This window comes from Neopelma chrysocephalum, unplaced genomic scaffold, assembly GCF_003984885.1.
Source record: "Neopelma chrysocephalum unplaced genomic scaffold, ASM398488v2 Primary Assembly neopelma1_103b, whole genome shotgun sequence".
Taxonomy (NCBI): domain Eukaryota; kingdom Metazoa; phylum Chordata; class Aves; order Passeriformes; family Pipridae; genus Neopelma; species Neopelma chrysocephalum.
This window is the reverse complement of record NW_020897767.1, coordinates 4981621-4996250: the sequence shown is the minus strand read 5'-3', so window position 1 is coordinate 4996250 and position 14630 is coordinate 4981621. Positions and strand designations below refer to the sequence as shown.

General features: G+C 34.5%; 1 protein-coding gene across 7 annotated transcripts in view; it reads right to left on the bottom strand.

Moving 5' to 3' along the window:
* Nucleotides 1–14630, bottom strand: part of LRP1B (LDL receptor related protein 1B) — a 677950-nt gene that overhangs the window by 182576 nt on the left and 480744 nt on the right. For all 7 annotated transcript variants that reach the window (XM_027695895.1, XM_027695888.1, XM_027695892.1 and 4 more), the window contains 5 exons: nt 14033–14277; nt 6967–7098; nt 5556–5783; nt 2638–2812; nt 2235–2329 (listed from right to left, as the gene is read on the bottom strand). In XM_027695895.1, the coding sequence (XP_027551696.1) occupies nt 2235–2329; nt 2638–2812; nt 5556–5783; nt 6967–7098; nt 14033–14277 (875 nt within the window). The remainder of the gene's footprint in view (nt 1–2234; nt 2330–2637; nt 2813–5555; nt 5784–6966; nt 7099–14032; nt 14278–14630) is intronic.

The following is a 14630-nucleotide window of genomic DNA, read 5'->3' as shown; positions in this document are numbered from 1 at the left end:
CTGGCTTAAACCTTATGACCCAGCTGCTAAAGTCCACCTGAACATAAGGACTGTGCAATATTGGTCTCAGGGAATTCCCATGACCAAATGATCTGCCCAAGTATGAAATTAGCATTAATTCTGAATTCCTAAGAATACAGTTTAATGGAACTCCAGTTGCTTTGTCAACCAATATATGTGTGTTGTTAGCATTTGAGCCTTTTAGAGCTGCAGAACGGACCAGCAAGTCATATCTAGTATGTACTAGTTAAGATAAAAATAAAAGACACCATCTGTCATGCTAAGAGTATCAATTCCAAAATCTTCCAAACTACACACACTCTTGGTGATAACACCAAATACTGTAATTGAAAAATCATCTCCTCTTTTATAGAACTCAAACATAAAAAATTAATCAGCTTACTTCAGGTCACAGACAGGAAAACTCTTCCTCATTCTCCACATGCCAAATTATGTATCAAGACAACAAAATACTCATCAATTATCAGGACATCCAACTCTAATAAGCCAGATATTTGTCTTTTTCATCTACCTTGTGAGCTCCCCAAACACTCAAAATTAGCACTGCATGAACTAGAATTTCACTTGGAGAAAGACAGTTTGTCATTTAAAAATTAAATATTAAACTAAGGTTTTAAGACTGCTGTTCTCTGGCTCTTCAGCAGTGTTTTCTTGTTCTTAGCATGGGAATGTCTTATACTAATGATAAGGATAATTTAAACCACTGAAACAGATATTTTGCATATATCAAATACAGAGTTTGACATTGGACACTTAATACTTATTTGAACTATGGTATAACTGATCATTTTTCATCAGACATGTGACTGCATTTATTTTCGTGTCCATCCTAACTGACAAAAAAACTGAGCCAAGATGGTACCAATTAAAAAGTTTTCCAGCAAGAGACAGGTACAAGTTTTGTTTTCCCTTTACACACATATATACACACACTCTTTGCAAATTACATATTCTACACTTCGCATATATATCATATCTCATGTTAATGCAATAAGAACCTTCGACTTAGAATATGACCTATTTAAAATATTTATCATCAGATCTCAAAAGTGTTAAAAATTAATCCAATGCTACAGAAAGAAAACAAGTTTTTTTCCTTGTCCCAATATGGATTTGAACAAGCATTCTTTTTATTTGGTTCAGTCACTTCACTGCCATTCAACAAACCCAATGAGAGAAACCATTGCAGTTTAGGACCTTGTGACCTGTGATCACAGAATATTCAGTGCAAAATTTTGCACATTCCCCATATTTCTTAATATTGTCCCAATATTATTTATTATGCTTATGCTTCATCTTAAATTTTGTGGGTTTACCACTCTTTTTTCTCCAGATAAAAAGGTAAATGTCTCTTCAAGTGGATAGACAGCAAATCAAAATAACAGTAAAACAGTCATCAAGTAATTTCTACAAAATTCACAGAATTTAGGGTCTTAAAAGCATGTTGTGTTGCTCTTATGTCAAATTTATTGAATTCTTTAAAACATTTTCTCTTTTGCTCACTTTATGTATTCAGTTATGAAAAAATAAATGCCTTAAAATATAATCACTTTATTGATGGGCCATTAATAAGTCATCAACAACTGACATAACCACTTTAGCTCTCTAAAAAATGAAATTATCTAAAGTAAGAGATCTGAACGAAAAAAAGTGCACATAGAGAGAGCTTCTTTTTTTTTTTCCAAACAATGCCATAATTTATCATCAACTGTATGAATTATCAATGCTAAAAGTGTGGCTAAGTCATTATAGGAAATGTATGCTTCAACTGTTGCTTTTTTCTCTATGTGAAAAGTTAAGAGCCAATTTATCTTTTGATCATGCAACTGGGATTCTGGCGAGGAAGGATCTACATTTGCAGTCAAAGCACCCTCTCACATATATCCATAACTTATTGAAAACTTGATCTCTACTTTTTTTTTTGACCATGATATAAAGATTGAGAAATACAGATGGGTTCTCCTTCAGTCCACTGTAATCCTGGGAGTTAATAATAATCCACTACTAGTACAGTAGATTTCAGTTAGAATGGGTCAAAAATATCTTAAATTGTGAAACACAAAATCACATGAGTGTTGTTCATGGCTTTATGCCTGTTCTTGTCACTGTTACACATTAAATGAAAAACATCATGGTACACTTCAATAGCAGTTCAAGATAATGCCCATAATAAATCACTCAAATAAAAAAGAAACAGGAAAACAGGTATTTACCAACAGGATCTTTTTGATTCTGGAAGAGTATTTTGCTGTTGCTGCCGTCCATGTTTGCCATGTTAATTGTGTTACCGTCGGTCCAGTAGAGTTTACTGAAGAAGAAAATTAACATATTTAAAATGTTGCTTTGTGTACACAGCATTTTTAATGCATCATTAGAGAAAACATTCATCACTTTAGGAGGAGGCAAAATGTACAACCAGTGATTATATGATTTAATCAACAGCTTTGGTAAGGAACCAGCATTCAGGTAAGAAATTTTCAGCAAAAAATCTTTCAAATGCCTGCTTTTACTTTAAGTTTGAAAGAAAACAGAATGGGCAAACTCAAAATATGAATGAAGAAGAATCTTCTGACTAGCTTTACTGTAGTTTATTTATTAAAACCGCAGATACCTTACCCTTTTACTGGGTGAACTGCAAGACACTGAGGTTTATCGATTCCATGGATGATTGAGGTTTTCAAGGAACCATCTAAATGTGCCACATTAATTTGTGTTTCATCAAATTCCGAGCTAATCCAATATAAATTACGTGATATCCAATCCACTGCAAGACCTCTGATACTCTGAATATCTGCAAAAAGGGAAAGCAGTTGCTATTTTGATTTTCTTTTTGGATTATTTTCAGTCTTATTTTTCAGGGGAAAAAGAAAGAATAATTTCTTCTAGAGTTTGTTAACAATATTGTTCAATATTCTCTTCAGATGTATTTATTCACTAGTTGCCAAGAATTAACAACTTTAATTTTTCTTCTTGGGCCTGATACACTTGAAATAAAAACATGAACGTGAAAATCACACTGAATATTCATAGCATAAAATCTATTGTCCAAATATAATAATCAGACAGATGCGGAACTTTTGCATTGTATTTTTCTACTTAAGAAAGCATTTATTACTCGGTGGCTTTCTAAAACAATGTTATGTTGAAGTTTAAAAATCTAATTCCTTCATCAGCACCAGGAAGGCTCAGTACAAAGGATCTGAACTAAAACCACTGGTCCAAGAACAGTTCTATGGCACAGAAGTAGCTACAACACTGAAGTAGTTTTCTGGGTTTATTTCTGAAGATTCCAAGTTACTCCTCTGCTTTCTTGACTACGGCTAAACATCTGTCAGCCAATGGGAAGACATGAGTGAATTCTTTATTTTGCTTTGCTCGTGCTCATAGTTTTTATTTTTCCAATTAAATTGCTTTTATCTCAACCCATGAGTTTTCCCACTTTTACCCTTCTGATTCTCTTCCCCATTCCACTTTGGGCTTTGACTGAGCAGCTGAGGCAGCAAAACATAAGATGATCAATTTTTGGTTGCTTCACAGTGTCTTTGTATGTGACAGTCTTCTTTAGCAAGGTATTAAAAGAAATGTTAATAAATGTTAATATCTGCCTTAAATACTGAGTATAAAGTCTGTGCTCAAGCTCTAGATATCAATGTCTCTTTGCCTTGAGACAGAACTGGGTCATATTTATTCTCATCTTTGTAGGCAAGGAGCAGGCCAAGGGTGATTTAAAGATTTCATTATAGTTCATTGTTTATACACTTTTTTTGACAACTTAACGTGGTGATTTCCACTGACAGAATTATTATAGTTGACAAACTAACATGGATGTGGCTGTGGACTGGTTGCATGGACATAAGGTTGAGTTGTGATTGGGCATTAGGAAGTTTGCCAACTCCAGAGAACACCAAATGCATAGTCCTTGACCCACTTAAAATTGATACTCTGCCCTTCTGGGTTTTTTGGTTGGAGAAACTAGAAAATAAGCATTTCATACTCTTAAAAAGATTACAGTATGACTTTGGCATCTTTGTGACATTGGCATAAGACTTCATCCAGTGAGAATTCCACTTGTATGTGCTTACAAAGCTTCTTATGTTCTTATAAGAAGTATAAAAATATAACTGTAAGCAAATGAGATAGTTTACACATAATAAATAGTATTTACAATATTTTGATGTGCCAGAAAAATTTGTAATTTTGCAAACTTTTATATAATAAGTTACATCTGGAGCAAAAAAAACCCCACAAAAATTCCACCACAGAAGCTACCATAATAAAAGGAATATGAAAGAATGCTGATAAACAAAAACTCACATATAGTATGTTTCATTAAGTTCCTTGACAAGTTTTCTGACTTTTTACTATATATTTTCTATATTAAACAATGTTTTTATTTTACTACAATTTAAAAAAGCAAGCAACAAGTCTCTCTGTTGGGCATTGGAATACCTGATGTAAAGAGCTCTAGGAGGCACTGTAAACCTTGTTCTCATTATTGGGACTGAAAATGTGTCTAATTGTTAATAAAGTTGTCTCTGAGACAGCAGGGTAAAAAAAAAAAGTTAGTCACACAAAATAAATGAATTCATCAATCTGCATAGCCAAATGGGGATATTGCCATATTGGTCCAATCATTTCCCAAAATGTGCTAATACAGAACTAATTTCTTCTAAAGTGACACAAGGGGCAGAGCTTTAATTAACTTTCCAAAGTCCCCCAGATAATAACCTATTTGATTTATTTGTTCACAAAATCAGAAAAGGTCTGATCTTGCACAATTGAGTTATTTCTTTTCTCCTCTTCCCCTTCAAACATACATTTAACAATTGGGGAACCAGAGTGAGTAAAATTTCCCTTCAGACAGAATGAACAATCAAACAAACACCACCAAGGACAAGGAATTGTACCAATTTAATACCAGAGCTACTGACATAGGGTTGAAGCAATCAGGTGTAGATTTTATATTTCATTAAATCTCTGTACTTCTGAACGTATTCTGTACAGAAAAAAATCTGTATCACCAGTATCACCAAAATTACAATGCTACCATATCGCATGTTTCACCAATGGTGCCAAAGCTGAAAGATCTACATGGACTGGAAAGGAAAAACAGCCCTGACAGAGCTAATTTCTTTGCTAGGTCAGCACAGGTAGCCAAAGGACATAGAAAATCCATAGGACATAGGAAATGCTTCAATGAAAAGCTATGACAGGATATTATGCTTCTCCTGCTTTTTATCTTTATTCTACCTTCTCCTGAAAATATTATTTCCCTTTTTTACTACACATTTCAATCTTGTATAAAATCAATGTTAAAATTACATCCCAATTTGTTTACATAAAATTGAATTATGAATCAATAAAATGAACTAGAATCCTAAAGAAATTAATTCTGCTTGCTTATTGTTTAGATCAATTATCCAATACCAGTGCAAGGTACACCGATTGAGAACTTGCATGCCCATATTTTAGCATGCTTACAACTCACATTTACCTAGAATTAATTATTTTTACTTCAATGCTATGCCATTTACCTCTTGAAATAATGGTTTCTAAGCCAGTCCCATTGATGAAGGCACGTTTGATGGTCTGTGTTTTCACATCAGTCCAGTATAAGCGTTCCTCAACAGCATCGAAATCTATGACTGTCACATCATCAATGTCAGGAACAGTGAAGGCTGTGATGAAGTTGAAATATGGGTTTTCTATGTCCACCCCTCTTATTTCTGAACGCCTTGCATAGAGAAGAAATTTCTTTCTTTCTGTTGGAAAAAAAGGAAAACATTATTCATCATCCTCTTTACATCTCTAACAGGAATTCAAGTCATTCGTTTGAGATCATTTTACAAATGTGTAAATAGTGTTTATATCAGTGATTAAACATCTCCAGAAAATCTGCAGCCTAGTGACAGCCTCGAGAAATAATGTGTAAAGAGCATAAAAATCACAGGAAAAATATAATAATTCTGGAAGCTGGACGTGGTGTTACCACTCTGCTAAATGAATCTTATGAATGTGTAAGAAAGAAATGCTGAAATGTTTTTTATAAAAAGTTTGCCCTGCCTAGTCCACTCAAAAAAATAGTTTTACTTGCACATCAGATCAGACACTAACATTTGGTATCTCAGGGGAACAGGGATTCAGTGGAACAGGGAAGTTTTGCAAACAACAAATGTGTGTGGAAGCAGTGGAAGGCAAACACGTGGAACAAAAAGGGCAAACTGATTCTTCTAATTTACACCCTCACTAAAGAAAAAGGATGAAACATTAAAAGCAAAACAAAGTTCTCTTTTTAATCTCAAAAGTCTAAATTATTGGAGCAAATGCCTGCGAAGGAACAGTAAAAGTAACTTTTTTCCCCTGCAATATCCTTGAAACAACAACATATTATTTTTTTATTTCCTAAACGTTATTAATCAACACTGAAAAGAGTAATTTACTACAAGGTTTTACAGATAATACACACAATTATTTGACATTTTGAGGGCTTTTATAGCTTAAAAGTGTTTATTGTAATTGTTTTTTTAAACTCCCCTGCAAGGCTGCACATCTAACATTTACTCTTTGTTTTTTAATCCTTGAAAATGAAACCAAGGCAACTCTAGAACAGGTAGAGATTTAAGCTATTAAGCATCTTTTTGTTATTCAGCTTACCTGACTCATAATTTTCAGATGACGCACACGAGAGTACAAAGCTTTCTGGTTTGCAGAGATAAGTTTTACCAACATATGACACACATAAGCAGCACAAAGAAATGGCTGTGGTAACAAATATCAACGCACCACAGACCTCAATTATGAGAGTAAGTTATTGATTCTCAAAATGTAGATGCCCCTTTGAAACATACCATTAAAAAGCACTGCAGAGATTGTGTTTAAGATTAATTTGTCCAGTCCAAAATTCTAAAATCAATACAATTGTCAGGCTTTGGGGGGAAAACTTACCATAACATGTTTTCCTGTCTAAAGACAGTTTCATCAGGTGTGGACAGGCACAGGCAGCACTTCTGTTGTGATTGATCAGACACATGTGAGAACATGGACCTCTGCCCTCGTTAGCAGCACATGGATTGGAAGCTAAAATTGAATAATGAAACACAAAAAGTAAAAACACCCTTTCAAATTAAGGTTTGTCACACTGGTATAAGCTACACTGGTGAGAAAGTGGTAAATATTCTATTAAAAGACAAACCCAACCTCAGTGATAAACTGGGCTTCTGCTCTAATCACTTTTTCTAGGCTGATATTCAGCTCTTGTCCACGAACATGTATTTTAATTTTTGTTGTTGTTGTTGTTAATACAGCCACAAAATTTATCACTGTAACCTCATGAAGACACTGGATAAAATTTTCCCAGGGAGATACTAATTTTGCAGCCTATTCATAAGATTTAAATGTATAGAATTTTACAATCCTAACAAGGACACATGGGATTAAAAAATGTTAACATGATAAGGACCTGAAAAACAATTTAAGGTTGTGAAAGCTGAGTCAAAGCTTAGAATTTGATATGAACTTCGGCAAATTCAATGTTTACTCTCAATTTGATCTCTCTGCCAGAATATTAGGTGGAAATCTAATATGCAAAGATAACTTGAAAAAAGACATGGCAAAGTATTTCTACTTTTCTTAAAGAAAAACGTCTCCTAAGTGTAGCTTTCCACAAGTAGTTTACTATAGTTCACTGATTGAATGAGGTGTGCTAAAAATGCTTTAAAGAGCAGAAAAAAGCTGACTGGAGAAGACCTGTTAGTCTTACAAAACCTGGAAACCATTCTTACTATCTTTATTCATTATTATACACACATAGTTGCAGAGTACTGCTGAAGAGACATTTCAGGCATAAACAGAAAGCAATGCTGATTTTGCCTTTTACTAAAAAAAAGCTTTGAAAATTAACATTGATGGAAAGTGGGAATGACTGACTCATAAAGACAAATTCATAATTATCAAAACCAATTAGTTTAGAATATATTCCTCCAGCACTGTGCTAGCCTGCAATACAAATAATTAGACAACTAGAGAAATCTGATGTATGAATTTCTTTGCAAAAAAAATTTATGTCAAGCACTAAAATTTGAAGACAAAAATCAAAGTTTGCTTCATGGAACCATTTTTTTCCCCTCAGTGCCTCCTTAAATTTATCCACCAACTCCTGAAGCCTTTAACTACTTACTTGTCTAACCAGTACTACAGGAAGGATGAAACTTTCAAAACCCTGGTTAAACTGGTTAATGAAATTCTTTCCATCATGATTCTATCAAAAAAAATCACAGGGTTTCCATCTTTTCTGTAAAGTCATCCCATTTGCCCCTTTTAAGCACTGGCAGCACAGGAGGCCACTCAGCACTCTGCCAGCCTTCAGTTTGCGTTGCTGTTCCAAAAGTTTATCTAAAGCAGCATCCCATATCCTCTCTGTCAGGTCTCCTAAACCTCCCACAAAACGTTGTCTGGGCCAATAAGCTTAAAAATATTTATTGCTGCTTAATGATTTAATATCTTCTTTGGCAGCCAATAGACTGTAAATACCTCATTATCCTCATGGGATGACTGTACTTGATTCTGCCTTTCCCAAAAACTACGATACAGAGATGTCTATTTAATATCACTTTTCTTGTATCTATAGTACCAATTTGAGAAAATCGGGGGTGATCTCTTTTGATAAGTTCACAAGTTTGTGTGGAAGACAAAAACCATGAAGTTAAGGAAATAACACTGAAGAAGGTTCAAAGAGCCTTCACAGATAATAATTATTAATGCACTACTAGTAAATATAAGTCATCAGAAAGGAAACATAACTCAGACTTCTAACAATACTGTGGAGGAGATCATAGAATCATTTAGGTTGTAAGGGATCTAAGGAAACCATCCAGTGATTCAACCTCCTGCAATTTTTTGACATTTTTAACATCGCTACTGCAAGATTTAAAATTTAGTCGTATGTTTTGTAAGACAGAATTTCCTTTAATTTTATTTGCCAACAACACAAAACAGTGTTTCCTGTGGAACCTCAACTTCTCTATATGCATATAGCCATCTGTGACAATGATTTATTTAGGGCCTAAAAATAATAAATACAACTTGTCTTTTGGTGCAAGTAGTGCATTTTTGTTCTTCTCCACTGAAGTTGTGGTTCCAGTCTGCTCCAAGTATCCACAAAGAGGAGTCAGTACAATTCATGTACTGTCTGTTCACATCACAATTCCCATCACAATTCCCTTCATACAGCATGGAATATAAAACTGGTGGAAAAAGAAGTGTTCTAAAGCAGATGTGTTTGTTTCCACATGAATGAGCAACTCTGGGAGCAAACTATCATAATCTAAAAATTACTTCTAGCAGCACATATTTACATATTCCTTTCATATTCATACTGCTTTCACTGAATAACAGCTAAGCCCATTCTTTATTTTCTAATAAAAACTAATTCTCCCGAAGGCACATAGATATGTTATTGCTTTGACTCTCAAAAATTTGGCTTTTATTTCCTTGTGCTGATTCTAATACTTTCTTCTATTTCTATTGTGAATAACCACATAACCATTCCTTATTCACCTTTTCCATGCCATTTATGATTTCACAGACTGCCATCAGACAGAAGCCTGTCTATAAGTTGTATTTCAAGCAGTATCAGCCTACCTGTCCTCAGACCAAAACCTTTCCCATACTCTTGATCAGCCTGTCAAGTTTTCTCAATAGTTTTTATATGATCTGTATACAGTATTCAAGATGTGGGAGTAATATGGATTTATACAGCACCACAGTTCGCTGTCTATACTTCTTTATTCCTTTCCTAATCATTTCCAGCAATATATTCCTTTTGATCATAGTAACCCACAGAACTGGCACTTTCACCAATATGCCAGCCTTTTGCATTATTTGATTTCCACTGCTGATTGCTTGTCAACTTATTTCTCTTACGGTGCTGAGCACAGACATGTACACATCACTCTGTCATCATGTTACTTCTTGACTGCTCTCCAATTTTATTTAAACAAAACCTTTCTTTTTCTTGACCAGTAACCCTTAAAAAACCCCTCAGACATCCCATCACCAGCTGACAAATGAACAGTTACTCTGACAACCTCTCAATATGCTCATTCACTGCGGACCAACTTACCCTCCCCATTAACTTCATATTGAACCTGTCCCTTCATGGCATCAGGTTAGCGAGACATAGTTTGATCTTATACTTAAATGAGGCACAACATGATTAAATTCTGCCCACACCTTCAAATATATGCACTAGAGTTACATCAAAAGGGTCCTTTTAAATTGCTGACAATCAATTCCCACTCATATTTAAAACCAGCTATAGATCTAATCCTCTGCTCAGTTTCAACAATTTTAGCATTGCTTTTCATAAGGCCAAACAGCCTCCTGCTGCAGTCAGCCAAGTTAAAATCTTTATACCACCTGATTACATCTGATTATTTTAGCACTGATCTTGGGAATTCACAGGTTAGGACAGATCAGATAACGTGTGTTCTAAAATAAATAATTATTTCCTCTAATCGCTATTTCTATTCCAGTTTGTAATCATTCACTTCAATAATTAGTTAACATACTACCTAACAAAAATCTATGTATTACCATGAAGCTAAATAAACGAGAACATTATTAGGGCAAAGTTAGCACAATTCTTCATGGTATGCCATTGTATTGAGGACGATAACTTTATGGTAATTCTGAAGCTCTGGTTAATCAACTATTGGGGTCAAAACAAGCAAAATGAGCTCCTTCATCACATGGTGAACAGTTACACACCTGAACCACCTCCCCCAAAAGTTGCACACAATATGTCAACTAGAAGAATTCATATAAGAAGAATAAGTCAAAGACTTTAAAGAACAAAAATACCATTTTAGGTTGAAAAATCACTGAGTTACAGGCTACTGGAAGACTGTATGGGAGGAGAATGGCTGCTGTCTTTCCCCAGGTCCACACCTGCCTTTAGGCCCTGATCAGCCACTGTCAAAGACAGGATGCTGAGTTAAGACAATGGGAGGAGAGATTGTATTTATAACTCCTGAAACAAAAATAGAACTTTCACAAGGCACTAAGGAACCCAGTTTAAAGCTCAGAAAAATTGTATGTATTTTCCATGATTTATAATACATATAGCACTTTGTTCAGGTTTTGAAGTAAAAAAGGATGAACACAAGGCTGAGATAAAATCTTAAACTAATAAATTTTTTTAAATCTACCCACTTAAGCTACATTTCTGTAAAAAGTTATTTATTTCAAACAGTTGGCAATCTGGGCCTCAACAGAATATTGTAACAAAGGAGTGCTATGGAGTTCAATGTTTTTCATTTTTTAATTACAAAAGAGCCCAGTGGTACCAATATACTTTATATTCAACAGTTGTTATACTGCTTGTTATGATTTTTAAAAAAAAAAATCATTTGCAGAAAGGAAACTAATTCCATGTCCATGTTTGGTTTTTTGTTTTTCCTTTTAATTCAAAGTAATACTCTTGAGAAATGAAAAAAAAAAAGGGGGGGAATGTGTGAGAAATTCACAGCTTTCTGTTTTCAAGCTCTGATCCTTTCAATGCACTATATTTACCCCTCTTATCACTATCCTTAGTACATCTCCTGGTACAACTTCTTGTGACTAAAATAGAAGACCTTGTTCTTGGCAGCAAGTGGATTTCTAATATAATGGAGCAAGTTGAAAGAAAATGTTCTTCTTAGAAACCCTGTGTTTGCTTCGTTAACAGCATTCCTGACACACAGCTTTGGTTCTGTGAAGATGAGTGGGTCTCAAGCTCATATTCCTGATAATATTCTGCATTAGGTAAGAAGGCCTCCATAATCCTCTGTGGTTTCCTGACAGATGAACTTACCATCCATACAAATATCTCACTGCAACTTCACTACCTTAAATTAGCATCTGTCCTACATTGACTGTTGCTTGAGGCTACAGGAATTTATTTAGCTCTGCTCTACTTTATTTCAATCAAAATAACTTGCATGATATATACTGAAAGCTAATAAACTTTCACCTACATAGGTGACCCAGATGTAGATCTGTGGAGATTAAACTAAAAAATGTTCATCCTTCAGTTCCATATTTATACTGTCAGTTTGGAATCTAAAATCTACTGTTAATTTTATTTTGAGATTCTAACCTGCACGATATCTTGTTCATTTATTGAAAAATAGCTACAAATTCAAAAGAAAAATAAGAAGTTACAGCATAGTATCACCATTTTTCTCTAGCTCCAATAAAGCAAGGTACTGGAGATTCAAGAAAAAACAAATTTCTTCCATTGAAAGAGAATAATTTAGAGCAAACCCAAAAGGCCAATCAAAAAATCAGAATCCAGTGTTTTCTACACCATAAAAAAAAAAAGCTGCAATTACACAACTTGATATTTGAACTTCTTTATTCTGGAAAATAACAGCTGAAAACTCTTCTACAGCTTTTACTTGCCTTGAGGCCAAGATATCTGTGACTGTGGAATACTGACTGATGTCTCCCTAGGCTATAGACTCTCTCCAAAGATGCTGCCTGGCCCCAGTCCAAACAGAAAATAGTTGTTCTTTTTCTGACAGCAAGAAAAGGCTAATGGGAACTCCACTGCTACTCCAAAAACACCAAATATGGAACAGAGTTCCTCAAATCCCAAAACTTGGGAAGTGACTAATTACAAAAAAAACCCTAAATCCCCTCCCTGCCAAACAAACAAACAAACAAACAACCAAACAAAAAATCCCACAAAAACCAACCAACCAACTAAAACCCCAGAAAAACAAACCAAACCAAACAAACCCACAAAAACCCCTCAAAACCAAAAAAACAAGTCCAAAAGGTACATTATTTGAAAGGGGTGCGCAGAGGTGTATATTTACACCACCTGTTATTTTCCCATTCTGGGCAAATATATTCTTCTGTCCAGAAGTCAGACAGCTTTGTTAAGGCAGTATACTGCCCTAAAAAGTAAACTCTTAAAAATTAGAGAAATAAGAGGCTTATTTCAAAAAGTAACAAAGTCCAAGGAACTTGGCATCCACTGTAAACCAGTAACATTCTTCTTTAATATACATTCATTATTATTTTAAAATAAAGCCATCAGAAAAATGGATCCTGGGGTTCTATGTCACCTGATGTGAGGTAGATGAGGAGGTCACTGTGAGTCTTTATCACAGTTATCACCAAGCTTCACAAACTAGCAAGTGAGTTGTATTCATTGCTCTCCTTTTTTCCACATGTGCTATTAGGGAACATCCTTCAGATCTTTTGTCTACTAGTGTGCAGGGAGAATTTTACTTGCTGGTACTCATTTACATTAGAGCTTTATCCATAGTTTTCTATGCATAACTGATGCAGAACTGGATTTCAAGACATTTACAAAGCCATATAAAATTGACAGGATTTAATGTTTTCAAATCAAGATTGCTCAGAACCTACTAACATAAAAGTCTAAATGGTTTACTGAGTGCTACAAACCCTGGGTGAGAAGAAAAACAAAATATTGTTTCTCAATATTAAAAAAAAAGTATGTATGAGATGAATTTTAAAATAGTTTCTAGTAACATCAACTTTTTGACAGAAAAGTTGAAATTTATCCAGTGAACCTGGGAAATTCTATAACTCATTGGTGGTCATCCTCCAGCGGTATTTTTTATTTCCTACATTATGTAACAAAATAGTGACTGTTTTTGTTATATCTCACAATAAAAATACATATTCAATTCTTTTTTCAGCATTGGTATTTTTCAGGGTACATATATATATATAAAAGATATATATATATATATATTTATGAACTCCATGCAACCTTCTGCACATGGGTTCCATGCACCTTCCTTCATCTAGTGCTGAATACAACAGTTCAAGAAAAACTCATGTACAGATAATTATATATAAAAAACCATCTATTTTCCCCCCTCATAGGAACAATAATAAATTATTCTACAAATAATACAGATATTTATATATAAAAAGAATATCTATTCCCCCTCTCATAGGAGCAATAATTAATTATTCCATAAAGAGTCACCTTGTGGTTGACGACTTGGATGGTAGATCTGAAGATCAAATGGCTGAGCACTTGTTTTTTGTATTACACTGACATTCTGGCCAGTCCACTTATTGGCTTTTGCCAGTGTATTGGTTCTCCAATCTGTCCAATAAACTTCACTCCCATACAAAGAAACAGCAAAAGGGTGAGAAAGATATTCGTGACCCCGTATGATCTCTATCATGCCGGTTCCATCATACAGTGCAGAATAAATGGCATCCGACCTACAAGATACCCCCAAATTTAAGGTTACATAAAAATAAAACAAACATCACACAACCATTATGAAATTGGTCAAAATGTATAAAAACATTACTGTTACATACTGGTAAGTCTAAAGGGTGTTCACAGTGCAATCATTAATTTCAGAGATTATTTAGTTCATATTAATAATTTAACTGGCTTGTTTGTATAATGTTCAAATTTACCTCTCTGCTGTGAAAAATACAACAGGAAAATCAGTTTCAGATGAACTTAGGAAAAAAAATTTGTTAACTATCTTGGGCTCTCCATGGATAAGTGTCAGGGAGGACATGTGGGAACTGTTCTCTGACAAACAGGGAGCCAGGAGTCATGG